This window comes from Coccinella septempunctata, chromosome 1, assembly GCF_907165205.1.
Source record: "Coccinella septempunctata chromosome 1, icCocSept1.1, whole genome shotgun sequence".
Lineage (NCBI taxonomy): Eukaryota > Metazoa > Arthropoda > Insecta > Coleoptera > Coccinellidae > Coccinella > Coccinella septempunctata.
Window position 1 is genome coordinate 28,289,835 of NC_058189.1, and position 26,393 is coordinate 28,316,227.

The window sequence follows — 26,393 nt, forward strand, 5'->3', positions numbered from 1 at the left end:
AGTTCTTGATTCTGCTGGTCAGGTTGATGCAATATATACAGACTTTCAGGAGGCCTTTGACAGGGTCGCACATGAGCTTCTGATATGGAAATTGCGCAACAAATTCAGTTTCTCGGAGATCCTTGGCGAGCTGTTTCGTTCATACTTGGTTGATCGTCGTCAGTTCGATCAGCTTGAGGGTATAAGATCATCTGACTTTATACCCACTTCTGGGATACCTCAGGGGTCTAATCTAGGACCACTCTTATTCATTATATTCGTGAATGATCTGATGGATGTCCTTGGCTTGCCGTATCTGATGTTTGCGGACGACTTGAAGTTGTATTTCGTAATTCGTTCAGTAGATGATTGTGTTCGACTCCAGCTGGAACTTAATAATCTTGTCAATTGGTGTAAAAACAATCGTTTGAATTTGAATGTTTCAAAGTGTAGTGTTGTTAGCTTCACAAGGAAAGTAGATATGCTGAGGTATGATTATGTCGTCGGGAATCTGATCCTTTCTCGAGTTGATAGGGTGTAGGATCTTGCTGTAATCTTCGATCAGAAGTTTTCGGTCATCTCGCATATCTCCCAACTCATTTCGTCTGCCTCGAGAACATATGGATTTATTTATTTTTTTTTTTTTTTATTGAAGATGGCCGACGATGAAGATGCGGTGTCAGATGTATCCGACAAAAATGATCGAGATTACAGTTATTTTAAGTGTTGTGCTTCGAAAATAAGCAAAATAAAAGTTTGTGTACAGTGCTTTTCAGTTATCCATCAATCCTGTGCTAAAAAGATACCCAACTTAAAATTTCTGGATGGAAATAAGGTTGTTTGTTGCACTCAAACGATCGAACAAAAAGGATGGAAACAAACCGACGAATTAGAAACAAATAGCCTGAGGATGGAAATTCGATATCTACAAGAACTTCTAGCAGAAACCAGAGACATAAATGATATACTAAAATTAAATAATACCTCTTATTGGAGAAAATACAAAAAATGGAAAAAAATTATGACTTGCAAACAATAACTAATCATTCGGTTGACGTAGTTGAAAATACAAACACCTGTAACCGGAATGTAGATCCTTATGAGAGCAGTAAAATTACAAGATCAGTTACCAGACAACAGAGGGCAGCACAAGTTAAAAGTCCGATACATAAAACTGGAACCAGTGTAAATGCTAATAAAAATTCATTGTCTGTGAACACGGATGACAGGCGTGTTAACCCAGAAATACAAAATAAAAACATAAATAATCCAGATATTCTGATTCCTAAAATAGTTACAGAAACATACGAAATGGGACCCGTAGACAAACAAATAAGACCTACTTCCAATCCTCCATCGGATGAATTTCAAATGTCAAAACAAGAAGACAAAATAAACCAAAACCAAATATAGGAACTGGACTTTCAGAGGAAACAACATTCAAATCAGTAAAATTGGACAAACAGGATAAAAAATTATGGCTGTTCACCGCCCAAGTCAAAGAAAATGTGGAGGAAAAAGTGGTGAAAGAATATGTTATGAATAAAGCGAAAATACAAGAGAATGAAGTATCAGTCACATTAATAAACACTAAGAACCAGGAATATTTAAACTATAAATGTCTTTTAGTTGGAGTTCCTCTCAAAATAAAAGAGGAAATATACAAAAACGATTTTTGGCCTAGTGGAATCAAGTTTGCAAGGTTCGATTTCCGCAGGGGGCAACATTTTTTAGAAAAAAACAAAGGTTAAATCCGCAATCTTTTGAAGATTGTTGCACGAACAAAGAAAAAAAAAGCAAAAACAGTAAACAATTTAGCATACTACATCAGAATGTTTGCTCTGTGGGAAATGCCAAGGATCGCCTAGAAGAAACACTAAGGGAAAATGATGATGTTAAAATTCTTTGCATAACAGAACATTGGAAGACAGAAAATCAGTTGAAATTCTATACGATTGGAGATTTCTCACTAATAACTTTTGTTTGTAGAAATGAGAAAGAACATGGGGGAGTTGCCATATATGCTAAAGATGGAATAGAAGTCAAGGAGAGAAAGGAAATAAAGAATATATCAAAGAAAGGTACATTTGAATGTGTAGGGATAGAGTACAACTTGAACAGTAGCAAACATGTTTGTGTTGCAATTTATAATAATGGCAACATAGAAACACTTATAGAAGCATTAGAACCAGCATTGCAAAAATTATTTGATGAGAATATAATGATAACTCTGGTTGGGGACTTCAATGTTAATTTTTCAGTAGATACAGCTAGAAAATGGGAAATATTCGGCATGTTGAGAACATATAACATACAGCAAACAATTTACGAACCCACAAGAATAACAGCCACAACAGCCACTTGTATTGATAACATTTTTACAAACATTGGGGAACCCTATGAAGCAAAGGTTATACAAACACACATTTCAGATCACACAGCCCAGAAAATTGGCTTCAAAATAGGAAATGAACAAACAAAGAAGTCATATAAGAGATTATTCTCACCAGAAAATATTCGGATTTTCAAAGAATTATTAAAAGACCAAAATTGGACAGCTATTTATGAAATACCTGATAAGGATGTAAATGGTCAATTCAATACATTTCATGATATATATTTACAGCTTTTCAACACAGCATTTCCATTGAAAAAAGTTTCAAGACAGAAGAAACCAAAAGTGGTCGTTGATGATCCCACAATCAAAGAAATAAAGAACAGACTAGATATATTGCTCGTGCTGAGTACTTATGATGGGAAATTCAAGAATGAATATCGAGAAACAAAAATTGAATATGATCGATTATTAATGACACATAAAAAGAAAAAATATGAGACTGATTGAAAATTCAGATAACAAGGGTAAAACAGTTTGGACAGTAATAAATTCATTAAAGAACACAACTAAAAAGAGCACTGAATTAGTAGGAGATCCCATTCAGACCGCAAATAAGATGAACAATTTTTTCATAAATGCAGGAATCACACTCACGAAGAACATCCAGGACGATGAAACATTCGATAATATCCAAGAAATGAACAAATCTATTTATTTGCAAAAAATTACAGAAGAAGAAACAAAAAAAATTATAAAGTCATTGAAGAATAAACACTCAAGTGGATATGATGAAATCTCCAACCACATTATAAAACAAACATCCGAAGAAATAATTCAGCATATAACTCACATTATTTACAACTCATTGAGACATGGTATTTTTCCTGATAAACTGAAAATAGCAATTGTGAAGCCAATTCATAAAAAAGGTGATAAAGACGACTTTAACAACTACAGACCTATAAGCATTTTACCCAGTTTCTCCAAGATCATGGAAATGGTGTACTGCCAACAAATAATGAGATATCTAATAGAGAATAAAATATTTAGAGAAAGTCAGCATGGTTACTTAAAAAGAAAATCCATAAAAACAGCAATCTTTCAATTTATAAACAAAGTAGTGGAAGCTTTCGAAAATAAAGAATTGGCAATGGGAATTTTTCTCGATCTAACAAAGGCGTATGACTGTTTGGACAGCAGAAAACTCTTTAGAAAACTAGAGAATTATGGGATCCGAGGACCAGCTCTAGAATGGGTCAAGTCATATTTAGCACACAGACAACAGAGGGTTGAATTGGAAATGCATGGAGAGATTATCAGATCGAATCTAGAAGAACTAATCCTAGGAATCCCACAAGGAAGTATGGCGGGACCATTATTATTTATAATATATTTAAACGACTTCAAACTAGATTCAGAGATGAAAGAACAATTAGTGACCATAGTTAATTACGCAGACGATACAAATTTGCTTCTGATTGAAAAACTGTACACACTGCTAAAGATGTTATGTGAACGTACATTATGTAAGACAAATGAATGGTTTAAGAACAACAATCTTCTCCTTAATGAAGAAAAAACAAAGTTTATTCTTTTTTCACCAACCAATTCAGGAATTGAAGAAGATAGCTCAATAGAACTCAGCCAAGTAAAATATAACATCCTAGAATCCACCAAATTTTTGGGCATATACATAGATAAAAACCTTAACTGGAAGGAGCATATAAATTATTTGTATGAAAAAACAACAACAGCTGTCTATGGTTTCAGAATTATGGCCAGGTATCTTGGAAATAATTACATGAAGACAGTTTATCATGCGATGGTAGAAGCCAAACTTAGATTTGGTATCATATTTTATGGGTCAGGCAATATAGAACAACTATTTATTCTGCAGAAGAAAGTGATAAGAATTTTAAATAATATCAAATATGATGAAACTTGCAGAGGTGTTTTCAGGAGATCTGGAATATTGACTAATGTACTCTACATACAAGAATGTGTCCTTTTCATCTTGAACAACCAAGCTCTATTTGAGAAGCATGAAAAGAGAAGAACTTTCTACGATACAAGAAATTGTGACTTCATCTATCCCAAGCATCGCCTGACAACATCTCAGAAGCAGGCAGAATATAGATGTTTGAAGTTGTATAATTCTCTTCCAGGGAATATAAAATCAATTTCAAATATTTCATGTTTAAAAAAAAGTTTATTCAAATATCTCCTCTACTTGGAACCATATTCTTTGAGAGAATTTAATTCAAATTTATGAACCAATAATTTACTTCTTGTTGTTGTTTTGACACTGTTCTTTTCATTTCCGTATTTGTGAAGATGATAAGGAATTAAAGATTATTATTATGACTTCAGCCTTGCGGCTTTCACACTCCTCTCCAGAGGAAAATTCACTTATCCCAGATATCTCAGATATCAAAAGGATTAAGCTCTGTTGGAGCCCTTTCCAGGTATTCGGGCCTGGTGGTCGGGTCCGGGTCGCTCCTCGGCTTCCTGCCGCCGGTAGGATTCCTGTTCCACCCGCACTTCCTGTCAGGGTAGACGGTGTTCCTCTGAATTTCCCATGTACTTGCGTACAGTTCTCGCCGTTCCCAGCAGTACCGCCTTCTGCATGACTCTATAGATATTTTCATCCAACTGAAGTTTCCTCAAGTTCTCTAGTAGTTTCTTCGGTATCAGGCTGTCTCAGCATCGTCCTTATATTTCTCTTTGAGGGTGCTAAATCGTTGGTGGTCCAAGAGATGATACCGAATGAGTAGCTCAGCGCCGAGCTTATGCTCTGTTTCAATGAAATTAACAAATCAAGGCTAAATATAAATTTTCAGTCGACTTGATCGAGAATTTCAGGAGTTATAGCCAAACGGAGATTCGAGAAATTTCAGAAAACCCCGAAGAACCAAAGGCACCTATATATAGGGTGTCCCAAAACTAGTGAATCAAACGTCACACCACGATAGAGTAAATCAAATACTATCGAATGACACCAACATTCAGTTGAGCGAAAATGTACCGTTTCTGAATGAACCTAACCTAAAGTTGCCGATTTTCGAACTATTTTTTCAATCACAAGGCCAATTTGTGATTAAGGATAGCGTTTTTCTTCCATATTATTACCCCTAGAGAGGGGGTTTATTCTGAGTAATAAAAATCATGTAGAAAAAACAATTATTGTAATTTACATTTATTTAGGTTATAGATTCACTACTTGAAATAATTTCAATTAGGGGAGGTAAAACAATAATCTTAGTTCAATATAATTTAAACATTCAGTGTGTAGCATCTGCCACGATCGATCGTCTATCACACCGCGCATTGAAAGATTTATTTCATTCAAGTATTTTCTATACACAACTGTCAGAAAACTTAACATGACTTCTTCAAGTGATGGTACCTATTCTGAAATGGAATTGGATGACAATGGAGTTTGGAAAAAAGCAAGATACAAAAGGAAAAGAGACAAGAACCCTACTTCGCCAACACAACAACAATCGAAAAAACCCGCATTTCCATCTGCAAAGTATAAGGAAAAGAAATCAGACAACTATCAAGATAAGCAAACAAAAAATTATCAACCAACACAAGGGAATTCCAGTGATGTCTCACCAGATGGTCAACAAACACCTCAAAATGTATACAACAACCAAGGAAGCGATAATGACGGAGATGACCCATTTAGGGGATTTCCATCTGACACAAATCACACAAAAACAGAGAACTATTCACAACAAATGCTCCAAAAGATTAACAGAAGATATGAACATTGTTTTCATTTATTAGCAACAACTGACATTCCCAGAACACAGATGGCGGACTTATGGATGCAGCACTTCCCGAGGAGCGAAGATATCATATTAAAGACGAAAAAAGGATTCATAATCAAATCGGACAACGTAAAGGAGAAACTCATTAAAATTTTAGAATTTCTGAAGAACAACAATTCTATTAAGTCCTTTCAGGAAAGTAACTCTACAAACACAAGACCCACGAAAAACTCAACGCAAGGGAGCTACTCTGTAGTCATAAGCAATGTAGATTCAGACATTGCAGACGAGGAGATAAGCAAGGAACTGAAAAGTCAAAATATTATCCACCGATTCTGTAAACGCATTACCTCTAGAGTAACAGGAAAAGCAACAAAACTGATCAGAATCATCACAGGAAATATAAAGGCATTTGAATCTCTCCTAGCAGAGGGGTTCTTCTACAAATGTCGACATTATTCTGTTTTCCCCAGCTCTCCTCCGGAACCAATTCCTGTACCATGTGCAAAATGCAATCAATTCACACATACAACAATCAACTGCAACTCAGCCCTGGTATGCAATAAATGTAAAGGAAATCATCACACTAACTCGTGTTCTTCTCCTCTGCCAATCTCTTGCACTGCCTGTGGGGGACAAGATCATGTGGCATGGTCTATCAAGTGCCCAAAAAGGCCTACAAAACCTATTGATGGATTCCCAAATGTGAAAATTAAATCAATAAATAAAAAATCAAGTGAAATTAAACCCTCAATCACAAAAAACAACCGAATCCATAAGCCTATTACAATACATGACAATATAATCAACACATACATACAATAACTGAATAATCCAAATGATACAGATCGGCAACAACTCATAAATAAACTCAAAAAGAGATTCATAGAAGCACACAACATAGACACAACGGCAGTATTTTCTGGAAACCAACTATACATCCTAATTTATTTATTTATTTATTTATTTAAACAATGAGAAGGGTTGAGGTGAAACCTATAAACCCATTAAAACAAAATCAATAGTAATGTGAATAACGAAACAAACTTCAGACTCTAAACAAAAATATACAGGTGACAAAACCGAAAAACTATCTAGGTTGAGCACTCCACTGATCGTATCTGTTTTTGAAACCATTGACCGAAGGGGCTTCTACAACAGAGGGTGGTAACTTATTCCAGCGATTGAAAATCCTGTTGGATAAAAACTTCTGACGTGGTGTTGTCTTGTAGGGTTCCTTCGAAAGTTTCAAACTATGACCTCTCAGGTTGTTGGAATTCAACGGGAACATTCTTCGGAAGTCTTCGCCAAGATGACCGGCCATAGCCCTGTAGGCGAATATGAGGTCTGCCCGCTCACGACGATCGGCAAAGCTGTCAAGGCCAAAAATGGCCAATCTTTCTTCGTAGGATGGTCTGGGGTATGAGTAGGGTAAACGAGAGGCTTGACGTTGAACAGATTCAAGAATGTTCTCGTCAAATCTGGTCGAGGGCCACCAGACCTGTCCAGCGTACTCGATTATCGGACGGATATAGGTTTTGTAGAGGAAACTGTACACACTACAATCAGACCCCCTGAAGGATTTCCCGAGAAGATATGTCAGCTGCTTCGCCCTCCCAACAACAGTCGAAATATGATCCGACCAGGTGAGATCTGAATTCACAGTTACTCCAAGGTCTAGATGTCTAGTTACCGTCTGCAATTGGTGTCCGTCGATGTTGTAGGATACACATGGGTTGTTTTTACCAATATGAAGAACGCAACATTTTTCCTTGTTAAGAGGTAACAACCAGTCACGGCACCATCGAGAGAGTAGATCCAGATCCGCTTGAAGAAGATGAGATGAGAGAAGTGGCAGGTTGTAAAGCTTGACATCGTCAGCAAACATGGAACAGCTCGATCTGAGGCATGCTGGTAAATCCGATATATAAAGCAGGAAGAGGACTGGGCCCAACACAGAGCCTTGCGGTACACCAGATGACACAGCCCTTTCTGCAGCTGAATAGGTATTTCCCACTCTTACTCGGAACTTTCGGTTGGAAAGGAAAGACTTGAGCCACTCCAACAATTTACCTCTAAGTCCCAGATGTTCCAGCTTCGAGAGAAGTCGCCTGTGAGGTACCCGGTCAAATGCTTTTGCGAAGTCCAAGTAAATTACATCAATGGGGTTTCCAGAGTCGAGCGCTTTGGTCCACTCATCAAGGCACGATAGTAGATTTGTAGTTGTGGAACGACGGGGAAGGAAACCATGCTGGGACCCAGGAATTATATTATATTCAGAAGAGAAGTGAACAATATGGTCGCTTATGATCCTCTCCAGAATCTTGGACACTGTCGAAAGGATGCTAATTGGTCGATAATTTTGCGGGTCAAGTTTGTCGCCTTTCTTGAATACTGGAGTTATTGATGCCGAAAGCCAATCAATTGGGATGGATGATGACTTCAGTGATTCTGAGAAAATCATACGTAGAGGGGTCGCAAATGCGATGTTTGATTTGAACAAGGAAAACCCAGGTATTGCAACAGAACCCACAACTGGCACACAAATCCAAGTTATAAACGACAATATGATCCCCAGCACAAGTAGAAGCATTCAATAATATAAAATTACTGTATGCCAACATAAATAGCTACATTCCAAAGAAACACTTAATAAATCATTTTGCCGAAAATAATAATATAAAGTGTAACCTATTTGTTGAGGCTAAAATAAACGCAACAACACAACACAGAATATCGGGACTGGACAATCGTGAAAAAGATCGGTAACAAAATAGACAACACCAGAGGAGGTAGCTTGATACAATGCTGCAGAGAACTCAAGATAGGAAAAGCAAACCCATCAGTTATGAACAACCCACTCAACAAAACTCTGCACTTCACAATACCCTTCGGTAACGAAAAATTACATATTTTTCTCACATATATACATCCACACTCGAAAATCGAAGAAAACATATTCAGGAAAGCAGCACAATACAAATATGCCCTCCTTATTGGCGATTACAACTGCAATAAAAGAAAAAACAAACAAATCCGCCAGTTTTTAGAGAATTCGAACTTTACCCAAATCAAGACTCCACCTACATTTATTATGAGTAACAATCCACCTAGTACTCCAGACATTATCTTATGTACAAATAACATAAAGGACTACATACAAACCGAGCTGATACCAGACCTGGGATCGAACCATCTAGCAATCCAAATTACTATTACTCTCCCTAATCAAGTTCCACAAACAAATGAAGATATTTTCCTTAACCTGAAAAAATGCAACATTCAGAAAGTTTCCGAAGAGTTGGAAAAATTTATCAACACCGAAACTCCAATTACAGGTACATACATAAGTGAATTCCAAAACCAAAGACCACCAGAAGGTACTTTCTGCACACACTACCACCGCACATCATAACTCAAATTAAGAAGAAAAAACAAGTGTACAGAGAATTGAAAGTAAACAACGACACCAACCTGAGAAAACTATACAACAAGCTCAACGAAGAAATACATGAACTCATAACGGAATATAGATCAAGCAAGTGGATTGAAACATGTGAAAATATCAATGAAATGAAGGGCAGGAGCTGCTGGCAGGAAATAAAGAAGCTAACTAGATACAACACAAAAGCAAATATAAGCCAGGTCGGTGTAAATGGAAGAACATATCAAACAGATGAAGAAATAGCCTCAGCGTTCAAGAAATACTACCAGGAAACATTCACCCCCAAAGACAACATATCATTCGACCAAAATTTTAAAACTAAAATAGAACAACACAGAAAATCAATTGACACAAATAATATAGGTACAGTCCCTGAGATATCAGATACAGAATACGAAGAAGCTTTGGTAGGAAAAAACTCTGCACCAGGCTATGACAACCTTACAAGAAAAATACTACGTCAACTAACTCCAAGAATACATGAGGAAATAAGGAGAATGTACAATCACTGTCTGAATACCGGATACTTTCCAGTAGAATGGAAAAAGGGCATTATCATATCAGTTCCAAAACACGGCTCAGACCGCAAACAAGTGTCCAGCTACCGACCAATCACTCTTCTGCCAATCATAGGAAAAACATTCGAAAAAATAATTAAAGCACGCCTCGAAAATGCAATTGGCAAAATATTCCCTCCTCCCAGTTTGGATTCAATAAGAACCACTCCACCATCCATCCATTAGTAGCCTTGATTTCCAACATCCAAACTACAATGAAAAAAGGGCACAAGTCAGCTGCGATATTCATGGACATCAAAAAAACATTTGATAGTGTGTGGCATGAGGGTCTTCTGTACAAACTTCAACAATTGAACACCCCAGTTTACCTTCAAAAAATAGTTGAAAACTTCTTGAAAGAGAGAAGCTTGATGGTGAAAATCAACAGCCACTTCTCAACGTGTTTTAGCCCCCAACAAGGCGTGCCACAAGGCTCTCCACTATCTCCACTATTATATAATATCTATGTATATGATATATGCAAGGTAACAGAAGAACTTGAGAGTTATATCCTTCAGTACGCTGATGACACAGTGGTTATAACACATAACAAAAAGCTGAAAGACACCATGGAAAAACTGCAAGACCTCTGCGACAAAATTGTTGTATGGATGAGTAGGTGGAGACTCTTACCAAACCCCAACAAATCCGAGCTTATTATATTTGGCCACAAAGTATCAGACACTTCACCTTCAATAAAGATGATGTAACACAACATAAAACCAGTCCAAAATGCAAAATATCTGGGAATCACAGTGGACAACAAAGCAAATTTCAAATTGCACTCACACAAAAAAAAGAAGGAAATAATTGCAAGATCTAAGCACTTTCGATCCCTAACCTACTGGAATCGTGGAATAAGCCACAAAACAGCTTCTAGGATATATCAGACCATATGTAGACCAATAGTAGAATATGGACACCTACTATTCAGCAATTGCAGCCCAGCGAGCACAAAAACATCTCAGAGATGTTAAAAGTAAGAGATTTCGAGACATTGAACATCCACTGCGATGTTCTGTTTATACATGAATAGAACTTTTATAGAACAGCCAATGTCCGCCGCAGGCGGCTATTATATGGATGTCCCTGGGATGTCACAAAAAGAACTACTCAGAAGTTTTTTTGATAGCCTTTTCATGTACACAATATAACATTTCTAAAGCGCTTTGCGCACAAGAAATCGCTGTTTGTAAGACTTTATATGAAATTCTTTTGTGAGGCCTTTTTTCTTTCATTTGAATGTTTTAGGATACCACATTCTATTTTAAATGAACTACAAAGTTTTTAAATGGAATACAGAAAACTATATAAGAATGAAAATATTTTAATGATACTTCAACAGGTACAAAAGGAAAAGAAATCACATTTCACATAAAAAATTGAACAACAAAAAACAATTGATAAATATTATACTACAGAAAGGGAGAATAAACAAAAAAATATATCACATTCAATAAAACAAACATAAATAACCAAAAAAAAATATCACATTTAACATAAAAAAACAGAAATAATAGAAAACAAACTGATGATAATTTTAGATGTACCGAAAGGGAAAAGGAAAAAAAATTTATGAAAAATTTATTTTCCCTTCATTTTATCGTCCCTCCTCCTCTGCCTAATATGCCTAAACCAATCTTTGGCATAGAGTTCGAATACTTTCCTAGTGATTTGGAATTTTTTATGGATCACATCTACAAAATAAAAACAATTCAAACAATTAATTCACAAAATATATGAAGGTTAAGATGATTTTTTTCAATTAAAATAACAGAGAAAATAGCTGCATGAAAGGATCTGGAAGATTTGAGTTGTATATAGCTCCTGACCAGGTTGATTTGCGAAACGATTTTATTTATTTAATTATTTGTACTGGTATTTAAAGATGGAACAATTTAAAGGAGTTTTCAAAAACAAGAACTTTTCTGGGACAATTTGAATTATTTTTTGATTCACAAGTGATGAATGATTATTATCATCGTCGGAAAAGTAATCTTACAAAATATTCTGGGAATTATCAACGGCAGAGATAGATTATCGAAATATGTTGAAATCCTCGATGATATGGCTTTAAACTTTATAAAGTTATTTCTTGAATAATTATAATAACCTTCCATATACCATTCGATTATTCCAACCAAAATACAATGATCTCTTATACCTAGTCCCAAATACACAAATAATATTAACCACGCAGCCTAGATTCTTTTGAGGTTATATGTATGTTTCTGGGCATTATACTATACATTTAATTCATGTAATACTTACTTATTAATTGTATTTGGTTACTATGAAGAGATCGATCCTAAATTCACAATCAAAACCAACACAGAAGTAGTTCATATTATACAAATCACCAATCAACTTTCAACTCCGAACTGTCCACAGTCCACACTACGAAGAAAGTGGAAATGGCGGCAAAATGAAATAGGTGAATTGTATATTGTTTATTTGGAATAAACCTCCCAAGGCAAACTATGCGACGCCAAGAGAAGATATCCACACGTTTACATTATTTTCAACACGACAGTACCTCTCAGTAGGTAGACGAAGAAATGCCACAGATGGCACAGATCAGAACAAATAAAGATTTCCAATAGCCTTTGGAGACCTCTTTGGGAAGTGCATATTACGTTTCAAAGAAACATCCTCATGCCAACATTTTCGAAACATCCCAAAACATCCCAGGGATGTTTGTGCTCGCTGGGAGAAGACCTACCCTGAATAACATTGAAGTGGCAGAACGAAGCAGTCTTAGAACACTGAGTAAAATACGTCACCCAGAGAACCCACTACACAACCCACCTAACGCCTTACTTTATGAAAAAATGAAGATCGAACCCATTCTCGACAGATTTCAGGCCTTAGGAATGAAATTTGTAAAAAATACCAACAACCTTAGAATACTCCAGCCAGTTGTTCTACAGAGTCCCCAACAGGAACACAACAGAAAATATCCAATCAAAACTCTAATAGAGACAATTAAAGATTTCAAATGACAGCCATCGTCGGCTGTAGTTTATATGTATATAATGTAAACAACAGCCGCTGATAAAATCCTATACCTACGCAAAAAAAGTGTTATTAGTAATCAGCCACCGACTCCGGGCATAAAAACCCGGATTGATCGAGCTATTACTAAGTAAAATTCGAAAATCGCTCCAGAAAAGGAAATATAATTTCGACAATTTAAATATTTCCGCTAATTTGTAGACCAGAATTCAATTGAAATCGAAAAATAAAGTGATTCCTTATCGGTCCAGATGGTGGATGGATCTGATAACCACAGATAGCGTGAGATAAAATAAAAATATGAATTTGACACCAGATGCCGTGAATACCCCGTCAACTGAAATAAATATGGATATACAGGAAGGTACACATTCATCTAGTTACTGCAGAATGTCCTCAACAAGTGAGGAAGAATTCGTTGGATTCAGCGCTAGTGAAATAAATCAAACAAACAAAAATCAACAAAGTTGGCAAAGTATAGGACGTACAACGAAGAAAAGGAAAATTAATAATTCAAAAAATTATGAAATCCCAACACATAATAGATTCAGCAGTCTGAATGAAGATAAAGAAGAGAGTAATAAAGCAGATAAACCAATCACCAAGGTTCCTCGCCCTCCGCCCATTTTTGTTTACGGAGTTAATAATTACAATGAGATGATCTCCATCATGAGTGAAATCCTTCAAATGGATCAATTTACCACAAAAACCCTAGCTGACAATACTGTGAAAGTGAATTGTCTAACTGTTGAAGGTTATAGAAAACTTATTCACCACATGAGGAATAATAATATAATACACCACACGTATCAACCAAAGCAGGAAAGAGCATTCAGAGTTGTTATAAAAAATGTCCATCACACAACAAATGTAGAGGATATCAAGCTGGAACTCTCCAAAGAAGGACACACAGTAAGAAATATCCACAATGGAAAAAGTAGGATAACAAAAGAACCTCTGAATTTATTTTTCGTTGATCTTGAACCGGCCCTGAACAACAAAGAAATTTACAAGATTCATGGCATCCAGAACAGGTTAGTGACAATCGAACCACCAAAAAAAGTTAAAGGACTAATTCAGTGCATGAGATGTCAACAATATGGACATACTAAAACCTATTGCAATAGGCCATATGCATGTGTGAAGTGTGGTGGGGAGCACAATACGGCTCATTGCAAAAAAAGCAACAATACCCCAGCAAAATGTGTATTATGTAATGGTCCACATCCAGCGAACTATAAAGGGTGTCAATTTTATCATGACCTAATCAAGAAACCTGAAAACGATAATAATAGGTTGAACATACAAAAAACATCATTCAACAACAAACATATGGATAATCAATTACCAACACAACAGCCGCAGAAAATGAATTACGCTGAAGCTCTACGCAAAAATAACAAAACTACAACACAAAATGAAGAAAACAGTTCAACAATACTAAGTACCTTTTTAACAGAATTTAAAGGCATGTTTCAGCAATTAATGCAACAAAATAGCATGATCTTGAGCATGCTCTCAACGCTGATCAACAAAATTCATTAAACTAATTAGAATAGCACAATGGAATGCCAACGGACTCTTGCAACACAAGAATGAAGTTGAAACTTTTTTACAACACAACTTTATCGACATCCTCCTCATAAGTGAGTCACATTTCACTGATAGGTCATACTTCAACATACCAAATTACATCACCTACTCTACCAACCACCCAGACAACACAGCACACGGCGGAACAGCAATTCTAATTAAAAACACAATAAGCCACTATGTAATGCCAGAATACAAAGTTGATCACCTTCAAGCTACTTCGGTCAAAGTAAGAATGTTCTCCTATGAATTGACAATATCAGCTGTCTATTGTCCCCCTAAACACAATCTGAAAATTAACCACTATAGAGATTTCTTTACCACATTAGGCACAAAATTCTTTGTCGGAGGAGATTTTAACAGTAAGAATACTCTCTGGGGCTCACGATTAACCACCACCAAGGGACGAGAGCTGGCCAAATTGTTGCAGGAAAAAAACTACTCCTTCTTGTCTACTGGAAGTCCTACATACTGGCCCAGTGATCCGAATAAAACCCCTGATCTACTAGATTTTTTTTATAACAAATGGAATAGCTTCATCATATATGGATGTATGTTCAAGCTATGACCTATCATCAGATCATACTCCAGTAATAGCGTCACTGAGCACCTTGATAATCAATAAAAAGTCTCCACCAAAACTACATAATCGAAAAACCAACTGGGTTGAATACCGCAAATTAATTCATGAGCGGGTCTCTCTTTCCTTGAGACTGAAGGAAAAAAAAGAAATCGAAGAAGCACTTGATTCATTTACAACTATTCTTAAGGATGCAGCCATCCAAAGTACTCCAAGAAGTTGCAATGACAACAAACCAGAACCAATACCATTAGAAATTAAAAAGCTCATTGCTGAAAAACGCAAAATAAGATCTAGATGGCAAAACACACATGCTCCTGCAGACAAAACAGCATTCAATAATATAAGCAATAAACTTAAAAATAGGCTAAGAGAATTGAAGGAAGAATCATTCAATATATATATCACCGGATTGAACCGATACGACAACTCAATATGGAGACCTATAAAATCCAAGGTAAAACCAACAGAACAAAATGTCCCAGTGAAAAACTCAACTGAAACCAATGCTAGATGGGCTAGAAGCGAAAAAGAAAAGGCGAAATTGTTTGCACATTACCTGACAGAGGTATTCAAACCAAATGACCAGGTCATTGATGAAATTGTTGAGGAAAATATTTCTAACATCCCTACAGAAACTCAAAATATAAAGTTCTTAACACCTAAAGAAGTATACAAAGAAATCACTCATCTGAACCTTAAAAAGGCACCAGGTATTGATGGAATAACTGCAAAGATGATCAAAGAACTGCCTAGAAAAGGGATTGTTATGGTAACCTACATCTTTAATGCTATATTGAGACTCGGGCACTGGCCCAGATCACTGAAAACAGCAGAAGTACTCATGATACTGAAACCGGGTAAGAATCCACACGAAGTGACATCATATCGACCCATAAGCCTTCTGCCAATAATCTCGAAAATATTGGAAAGATTATTACTTCAGAGAATAAACGCCGAAATTCCCATAGATCATTGGATTCCTTCACATCAATTCGGATTCAGACAAGGTCACTCAACTGTCCAACAAACGCATCGAATAACGCAAACCATAAACCAAGCGTTTGAAAAGAAGCTATACTGTACTTCAGTCTTTCTGGATGTGAGTCAAGCGTTCGATAAAGTATGGCATTCAGGACTCCTATTCAAGATAAGAAATATTCTTCCTCTAAAATTCTTCAATATACTGAATTCATACCTTACAAACAGACAGTTTAGAACTAGAGTAGGGCATGAAGTATCAGATAATTGTCCCATTCAAGCTGGAGTCCCACAAGGAAGCGTGCTGGGCCCGTTCCTTTACCTACTTTATACCTCGGATCTACCAATAACAGCTCACACTACAACAGGAACATTTGCTGATGACACAACAATAATGGCAGCACATGAAGACCCAGCAACAGCGACTAAACTAGTACAAGAACACCTAGACAAATTACAAATCTGGATGAAAAAGTGGAAAATAAAAATAAATGAAACCAAATCAAAACAAGTAGACTTTACACTGAGAAAGCAACATTGTCCACCAATCAAATTGAACAACATAATAATTCCACAAGCTACATCAGCAAAATACCTAGGCTTTCATCTAGACACTAGACTAACCTGGAGGGAACATATCATCAAAAAAAGAAAACAAATTGACCTGAAAGTCAGGGAAATTAATTGGCTCATCGGAAGAAAATCCAAATTACCACTTACAAACAAAATATTGTTGTATAAAACTATCATCACCCCAATATGGACATACGGGATAGAAATCTGGGGATGCGCAAGCAAATCCAGCATAGCTCTGATCCAAAGAACGCAATCGAAAATACTTCGCATGATGGCCAACGCCCCATGGTATGTGTCCAACCAGACTTTACATGAAGACCTAAATATACCATACGTTGAAGAAGTCATCAAGCATAGAAGCAAACATCACCACGCAAGAATGGAAAACCACTCAAATATTTTACTCCAACCCTTACTGGCAAACACCTTATCAAGAAGATTGAAGAGACATTGGCCAGCTGATTTAATGGAATAATGAGATTCTCTCACTGGAGATAATCTCCCCGCCCTTTGACTACTTGTTAACACATTAACTTATAGAATATTATTCTGATTGTTAATAATTATTGAGATTAATAAAAAAAAAAAATATGTATATAATATGTGAATTTTTTTTTTTTTTTACTAAACAGTGTATAATTGTATTAAGGTTCAGAATGAATTGTAATATACAATGAAATGTACATAATACTGGCAGTAAGACGCAAGTCATTAGACATTTGCTATAGCAATAAATTTTCTCTCTCTCTATAATTTAAAATATATCCTTTTTCACAAACTGGCTCTGTTATTAAGAAAAATAGTTCAATAAAATTCTGATTATTTTGGAAACGGTACATTTTCGTTGAACTAATGTTGGTGTCATTCGATAACTCGTTCGATAATATTTGGTTTACTCTATCGTGGTGTGACGTTTGATTCACTAGTTTTGGGACACCCTGTATATGGGGTGATTTTGAACTCAGCTCAATGCCCTCTATTCACAGTTTTCATTTGTCTGTTTACTCGTGAAACACCCTTTATACTCTTTGTACTCCGAAAATTTTGAAACAAATGCCCTCACCGTCAAATGAAAATTCAAATTCTTCTTGTTGTAAGAAACGTTCATCCCTTTACCCAACGCCGACCCTGGTTACATTGCCCGTTAGAGAAATGAAATCGGCATCTGTTTACGCAAAACACGTGTTAATGCTGATATGGAGGGTTCAAACTTTTCTATCTGATTCGGGCTTTTTATGAACGAATTGCTCAAGATGCTGAGTTCGAGTAACATTTCGTTTTGCGTGTTATATTGGATAAAATTTAATTTATTCCATGGATGATTCGAGAATTATGCTCCAGAATGATGAAAATTTTCAGATTTCATTGAAACTCTTGCGAAAATTATCTCGTATATTGTAAAGTTTAGATTTTTTCATTCAGAACTTTGAAGTTCGGCAAATAATGATGTAAATAATTCAATATTCTGTTTGCCTCAAGACTCGAAACTTTTCGAGATACGATTCATATAATGATTTGATGACCAGTAAATCAAAAAATTTTGTGTGTGGATATTATATTTTCAATCTTTGAAGAATATTTGGAATAATGAAGTTCAACAAATGATACGAATAAGATACTTATTCAATGAGGGCTACCGCGTGCGAATTCGCCTCTAGATGTGCTAGTATAGCGTGAGGTCCAAACCATAGACTCAACTATATGATTAATATTAAGTTTGTTGTCTCCATATATCTATAATACTTTTATTGATATTAGGTGTTTAATGCTATAAAAGAAGTGAAGTCAAATCATTGTCAGAAAGGGACTTACACACATGACGAACAAGATATTGGTTAGTAACCAAATATTTATATATTCAATTTCTCCAATATTATGATCTATGAAATGTCCCCGTCATCGTAGATAAACAAATCTTGCATTAGTTTGTCTATGTTCAGGACCTCACTCTACAAAGGCGCCAACTGGTGAGCAAAAAAAAGGTAGCCCCCATTAGCCTCATGATCCGAAACATTTCAGAATTTATTTCGTGTTTAGAGATAATCCGCTGTATATCGTTGTTCACAATACGACTGTCAATTCAGGACCAATTATAGAACGATTTAATTAATTGATCAATAGCTTTCGAAAATGTTGGTCAGTCTATAAACTGACATTTTGTTAAATGACGGATTTCAGTATCAGACTGCTACATAGTATAAAGTATTATGAGAGTAATAATAATGTGTATGGACTACAGAATTTAGATAGTTGATATCAGACTGCTACATAGTATAAAGTATTATGAGAGTAATAATAATGTGTATGGACTACAGAATTCAGATAGTTGATATTCTGTGTCGCTAACAGTCAATGACATTTCCTTCAGCGCAGTTGTTGTTTTGAAGAAAAAGTAGTAGATTCTCGCAAGATCCGAAACTCTACATGTATAGGCCCAGTTGTTCAGTTCGGGATTAAAGTTTATCCTAGATTAATTTTGACATTTCAGTTCAGTTCTGTCAGGTTAATCTAGGTAGGATCATCTTAAATCTCGGCCTAATCCTGAACAACCGGGCCTTATAGTAGTAGCAACGTATCATTAATTAAGTCGGTATATTATTGGAATAATACTAATTTCTTATAGCGGAGAATAGTGGTTTTCAGCCTCGGTATTCACGAAATCCATTTTATTATGTTTTTTTGAGGTGAATCGGCCCGAAATCTTGGATTCCCCGACCTGCTAGTTTCGTATAGTCTTATGACAATAGCATAATAACTCAAATTTCAACATTTTCACGGAAATTTTTAAATTTAAGCGCGAGAAACATTAGAAATCGTTATCAAGTTACCGCCTGAACTACGAGCTTGCCGAAGTTGAAATTGGTACCAATCGATTTCTTATGAGAATCTGGATGTTTTAAAAAATTACTAACAAAATCGATCACCGTCCGTAAAGTAAGGGTCCAGTCGAATTGTTTTTTCAGAAGGTAAGCTTCAGAGAAATAGGTGAAAAAAATTTCCATTCTCTAAAACATTCTGAGAAAATCATAAATTCGAAGAAATACCTTTCTCGAAATGAGAATTTAATCAGAAGAAAAATAAACGAATATGAGTGCTTTTCTGCAATTACAATGTAACGATATTATCCCATGATTTTACTGCTGCAGACACGTATGTTACCCTCCGGTGGTCCCAGGCTGTTTGTAACCCAGGGTGCCCTAGTGTGCTAGGGCTTCAAAAAATGTATGCGCAAGGCTGAGTGGGGTACATAGGTGTGGGGCCTCATTTTCGTTCGAAAAAATAATCGTGTGTATGGAGCCCCCATATGTCGGGGACGCGAGGTGGAATATGGGGCCCTCGGCGCTACCGAACGAGCATACAAAATTTCAATGATCACTCGGTATTCGAACACCAGAAATATCGGATCTCGCCCAAACTTTTTTTAGTAGAGTAGGGGTACTGTTAAATTTGTACTTGTAACTTGGGAATTTTCGTTCTCGGATTGGTAATTTTCGGGTGGGTGTAATAAGAGAAGCACTTTTGAACAGTCTAGATTACTTTTATTCACAACACAGTTAAAATCTATTTCACAGAGTACTTACTCGTGTCCGTTCACATCAGTAGAAGAAAAGAAGAGAGCCTTTTCGTCCGTCTCCGCTCATTTTATATCTTTATCCCCACTCTTTTCCATCCCTTCTCAATTCTCGACACTTCCCAAACCCCCAGAAACCTTATGGTTCGCAAAGTTGCCGATAGGAGAGACGTTGCCAGATTTAACATCCTCCCCACACGAGAAAAGAGTGAGGACATCACAACTTTGCGAGATTTGGACACTGGCCAAAACATAGGAGCAATTTATATACCAACACACACGAATAAGTACAACATCACAAGAATCAGTCGAACAGGATACAAAAAAGAACAACAATAAAAAGAAATGAGCTTCAATACAGATTTACAAGTTCATGCGTCTAGGTTCTTTCGAAATACGCCTGCTTCTAGTTCGAGTCTGTTTTATCTGTTTGCCCTCATTGTCGTCATCTCCTTCGCCATTTTTTTTTTATCCCGCGTCTCACATTCTTCTTAGCTACGACTGACGCGTTCGCCAAATCATTTTTCGTCCCCAAATGACGAATTCAATTCCTTCTTGGCACCATTCTCGGAGTATCCCATCGTATTCCTGGAATTTCTGTGTTTCTTGCAGCTTATCGGACATTTTTTCAATCTTTGCAAGGCCATGTGCCTGCTGTCCTTGAGCTCGGGATTACAATCCAACCAGGGCAATGGAGGAGTTCCCTACATGTTGGCCAACCTAGAAAAAGGTCTAAAAGGTCTACCAACGGGGAATGATTGCTTCCTAACGAAACCTACTTCATTCTTTCCGCAATGATCAAATATAATCATGAAATTCTACCGTGCTTTCTAAAGTTTACTGTTAAAGAGAAAAAAAGATTTTCATAACCTCGATTGCTGATTGGTTGGGATTTATGTTGGTATTACTACTTCTTGTGACAATTGACATGTTTCTTTGGCAACTGTCAAGAAGGAAAAAGTAATCTGTTAGGTTATGGGCAAAGTTTTGGTTATGTGCACAATCTTTGCTTTTTGTAGATTTATTCCCGGTAACGGGATACAGCAATGAATGAATGAATGCTTGAACGCATTCTTGTTTTCTTGTATTTTGTAAGCTATACAGCACATTGACAATATTAATATTATATATATATATATATATATATCAGTAAAAATGACATTTGCCAATGAAATATGTCAATTGTCACAAGAAGTAGTAATACCAACATAAATTTCAACCAATCAGCAATCGAGATTATGAAAATATTTTTTTCTCTTTAACAGTAAACTCTAGAAAGCTCGGTAGAATTTCATAAATATATTTGATCATTGCGGAAAGAATGGAGTAGGTTTCGTTAGAAAGTAATCATTCCCCGTTGGTAGACCTTTTAGACCTTTTTCTAGGTTGGCCAACATGTAGGCAACTCCTCCATTTTACCTCGTAGCGCTCTTCCGGGTTTTTCACAATACCCCGTTTGAACGCCTGTTCAACTTCAATGTTGTGGTCCCTGCGTAATTTATGGTCTATAGGATCGTTTATTCCTATGACTTTTATATGAACATCTTGCGTCAACATGGAGATGGCTACAACGGCTAGGTTCGCTTCATTCTTGATGATCTTCTTCTTTGGAGGCAATTTTCTCATCAACGTCCATCCAAGATGAGTTTCGATAGCTGTTCTCTAGTTGGTGCACTCGTCCGGTCAGCAACTTTCCTGGTATATCGGCGCCAATGAGAATGGACACGAACTGCTCTTTACTATCGATGTCGCTTATCTTGATGTCTGCGTCGCGATCTTTCAGGTCTTTCAACCACGCACCTCTTCGCTCACTTGGTACGTTAGAGCAAATTACTTGCTCTCCGAGCGCTTCAAAATTGCACCAATAAGTCCCATCTAAATTCCCGACACGAACGTTGAACTTTTGGTTTGTCGCGACATCGGATTTACTTCCGCCGAAAAGCAAGTGCACCATGTCTTGTTTATTCTTCATTCTTCTTTTAGTAGTTATTGCATTCTTCAATTAAACCAATAACTCGCTCCGCTGAATTGTTAACAACAGAAAGATCCTATCATCTATATGTTACTTTCATTACATAATGTCTTCTCCAATGAAATCATATAGCGAAAATTTTGTGAATGCGGTCATTTTGGGTTTGCAAAAATAATGAATACACAAAATTGTATTATGGATGAAACTGAAGACAAGTACCGAGTTTAAGATCAAACACTAATCTGAAAGAGGGCACAAAACCCATCATTCTTTCTGACCCAAGTGAATGAGAAATAAGAGATGCTAAATAATTTGATTCTGAAGAGTATGAAACACTAACTCCCTAACAATTGTTGAGGTTGACAATTTGGGGATGTCATAAATGATTTAAATCTAAATAAAATCATGTCAATTGTATCTTTCGAGAACGATTTCCTGATTTTCAAAGTAAATTCCAATAATTTCTCCCCGATATCCGAGTAAAAAGAGCTACTTCGACAAAAATTTAATTTCAAGCTCTAATTACTTTTCGAAAAGCCGTTTTATGGAAAAATTGTAAGTGGCAGTTTTTGTAGAGCACCTAACTCCCTACATAAAAATATATCGCTCAATGGAATCCGTCCATTGGTTTGCGAACTGGAACTTTTTAACTAGAAATAAATTTTTTTCCCCTGCTATTAGTAGGGAAAATAGAAATCCTCGATGGGCGACCTCTAAATAATAAGATTTTTGACTAATATTTTCACAGACGTCATTTTTCAGTGCCCTGAAGATAATAAGGGGTGTGTTTCTCGAAAAAAAAGAAAGTCGATTTTTTTGAATCAGTCTTATATATATATATATATATATATATATATATATATATTCTTTTGAAAACGAGTGTTACAAACTTTTACAATCTGAAAAACAATGAAGCGGGCGGGTGTAAAGAAATGGCAACAAGAGACAGATCCTAAAAACCTGTTCCTCGTTCCAGATCTCAGTGTAAGCAGAGGAAAAATGGGGTACCATACATATCTTCGTATGATACATGAAAAAAACAGAGATAAAAACCTCAGAAAAAACTCTCTGTTTGCCCGTATAAGTGTAATGATGATGTATTTGTGTAAAGAATAAGCTGAAATTATTATATTGAAGGACATCTTCTTCATATGAAAATCCATGATTGAACTAAAAAGAGATTATGTATATGATTTTCACAAAAATAAGTTATTAAACCACGACGTGTGTTTCCCCCACTCATCCGAAGATGCTATTGTGATTATGAAACACCTGTCGTGGTGTCACAACTCATTGTTGTGAAAATCATATAATCTGTTTTTAGTTCAGGTATCAACTGTACACTGCTTTTGGGGTTAGGTTTCGGTAGAATTATATAACGATTCTATTCTGTAAATAAAAATTCTTATGAAGTGGTTTCTTACAAAATTCGAGATATTTGGAATCGAGTATAGCTATTCTACGCAATATTTAAGAAATATTCAAATCTTTTCAGATTGGTTGAAACTTCCTCCATTACCTATCGAGGATAAGAAGTTCCTACAAAACCTTTGCAGTCACGAAGAGGAGTGGTTATTTTGTGCACTTTATTCTACACGCGAAAAAAATAAATGTAATATATACGCAGGTATGGTTTAATAAAACTTGATAGTTTTTACATATTTTATTCTTTGTCTGATATTTCAGGATTTGGATCCAAAACTTGTAGGTGGCAGGATAAAGGGTGGGTTAAAATTAAAAACCTCAAATTGAGCCCAGGAACTATTCTTTATGGGGAAATAGTGAAGGAAACCTTGACATTTGACATAGCAGATGAAGATAGCGATCATTACAGACATTGTCTTCACATAATAGATGCTATGTATTTGGGAGATATTTGTTTGACAGAGCTATCATTTTCGAATAGGTTAGTACTCAGTATAAGCTTTGAGAATTCAACTCCGTAGGGGTCAACCCCGTACGGGGGTTAATACTCAATGGTAGAAGTGTAGTTGAACAAATTCATTGCGATACAGATGCCTGAAACTTCTCAAGGACGACCCTTTGGATCAAGTAGTTATAGTTTGAGGTCGGCAGAAACTTCACTTCACGTTTCTAGGAACTGAAATGTCAGTGGGGGATTAAAAGTAGGAGATCGGTATATTAAATACACTGGCTTCTGTTCACGGAGCTTCATTAGTTCATGAATTCTCATTACAACCCTAAAAATATTCGCGTTTATCGATATGAATTATAGACATGGAGTATGGACTGAGGAATAAACGCGTGTTCACTTCTCTCTAGAAAGAGAGGAAGCAATGAAACTCCTCTTTTTCTCAAGACATAGGCTTGAGTGTCGACCAGTCAAAAAAGAGAACCATCGCACGAACGTTCGGTTGTCTCTTTCAAATTTTCTGTCATATTTAATGTACAGCGGATAAGGTAATGCTGAGTCCATTCTCTATATCTGTGATGTGAACAAACGATTACTCACTCTAGAGTGACACCAGGTGGCTCACCATAGAGTAATCTAAATAGAAGAAATCTACTTTTATGAGCATCTTCTGAAATGAAAAATTTTTTTGAAGAGATTTCAATTTCAAGCATATCGACATTGCCGCATTGGATGAATACAGGGTAATTCAAAACTCGAGGTGAAAAATTAAGGGACATATGACTGATGTTCTTGATCAAACGTAAAAAAAATTTTTGGCCGATGAGGGTTCGTTTCCGAGTTTTTGGACAATATAGTAGGGGGAGGTAGCCTAATATTTTTTTTTGTGATTTGATACCGCATAAAATCCATTTCGGGGGTAGATTGATGTTCCAGTTGCATGAAAGTGAACGTCAGTCGCCGTACCAATGGTGGGGCTAATGGTGGCGACGCGACGTGTTGAAGTTGCCGAAAAAGACAATTTTTCAAGTGATTTGATACCGCACCAAAATCCGTAATATGATTGTTCGGATCATTCTGAATGGAAAAATAACCGTCAACTGCATAAACGATGATGGATTATACGTCAGCCGCGTGTATGAACTCGGCCAAATTTAAGGAAAAAAATCATTTGATACCGCATCATTTCACAGAACTGACCGTTTATACCTCAAAACAAATGAAAATCATTGTCAGCTTCATCTTCAACGGTGGAAAGACCGTCAGTCAGCGTCCTAAATATGCGCGTTAAGTGCAACGAAGCGTCTTATAATTGATACTGAAAATGAACTGACGATCTTTACCAACAGAATCATTCAGCGGATTCGAATAATTTACATTTAAATAAAAAAAAAACTGAATTACAAGATTTTACGATAAAATATCGATTGCTGCTTTCTTCAGAAAAGGAAAAAAAGTCTTTCAAAATTATAAGTTGATCAAAGTCTTATAAAGAAGCCTTTACAGACTTCTTAAAGGTTCAAACGTGAAATATTGGGCAACTCAAAAAAAATTACAGAATGTGTGTGAAGAATATACAGGGTGGCCCGGAGAAAATAGAAAACATTTCAATGTGAGGATCCTAGAGGATCACGAAAGATCCCCATATGTGGTATCTAAGAGTTCTAGATACTGATTTACAGGGTGTTTTTCAAATTTGAATGGATATTAAAACCATTCTCCTGAACGGAATCACCTATTTATCGGAAATTTAGAATGAAGATGTCTTTCGTTTAGCAAGAACAAACTTAGTGTGATGGATAAGAAATAGGTAAAATTAAACAAAAACTAAGCGGTGTTCGAAATTCGAACATTATTTCAAATTATCCATTCCGATATTCATTTCCGATGGAAAATTCCATTATAATTCGAATTGATGAATAATCGAAGTGGATCACGGCACCAACCGAAATCTGCTGACGGGAAGGAACACGGTACAACAACCGGGGACTTCATTTACACTTGTGGCCAAATAAGGAAATGTTATTTTCATTGTTATGGTTCGATTTAGTATATAAGCTTAGATTGTAATTAATGAAATCATCATTCACTTATCGTTTGATCAATTTACCTTACCGGCAACTGTGGAGTTGAGACT

General features: G+C 36.2%; 1 protein-coding gene across 4 annotated transcripts in view; it reads left to right on the forward strand.

Annotated features, from left to right (window-relative positions):
* Nucleotides 1-26,393, forward strand: part of LOC123307906 (cap-specific mRNA (nucleoside-2'-O-)-methyltransferase 1) — a 245,095-nt gene that overhangs the window by 81,239 nt on the left and 137,463 nt on the right. For all 4 annotated transcript variants that reach the window (XM_044890410.1, XM_044890393.1, XM_044890420.1 and 1 more), the window contains exons 9-10: nucleotides 23,879-24,010; nucleotides 24,070-24,289. In XM_044890410.1, the coding sequence (XP_044746345.1) occupies nucleotides 23,879-24,010; nucleotides 24,070-24,289 (352 nt within the window). The remainder of the gene's footprint in view (nucleotides 1-23,878; nucleotides 24,011-24,069; nucleotides 24,290-26,393) is intronic.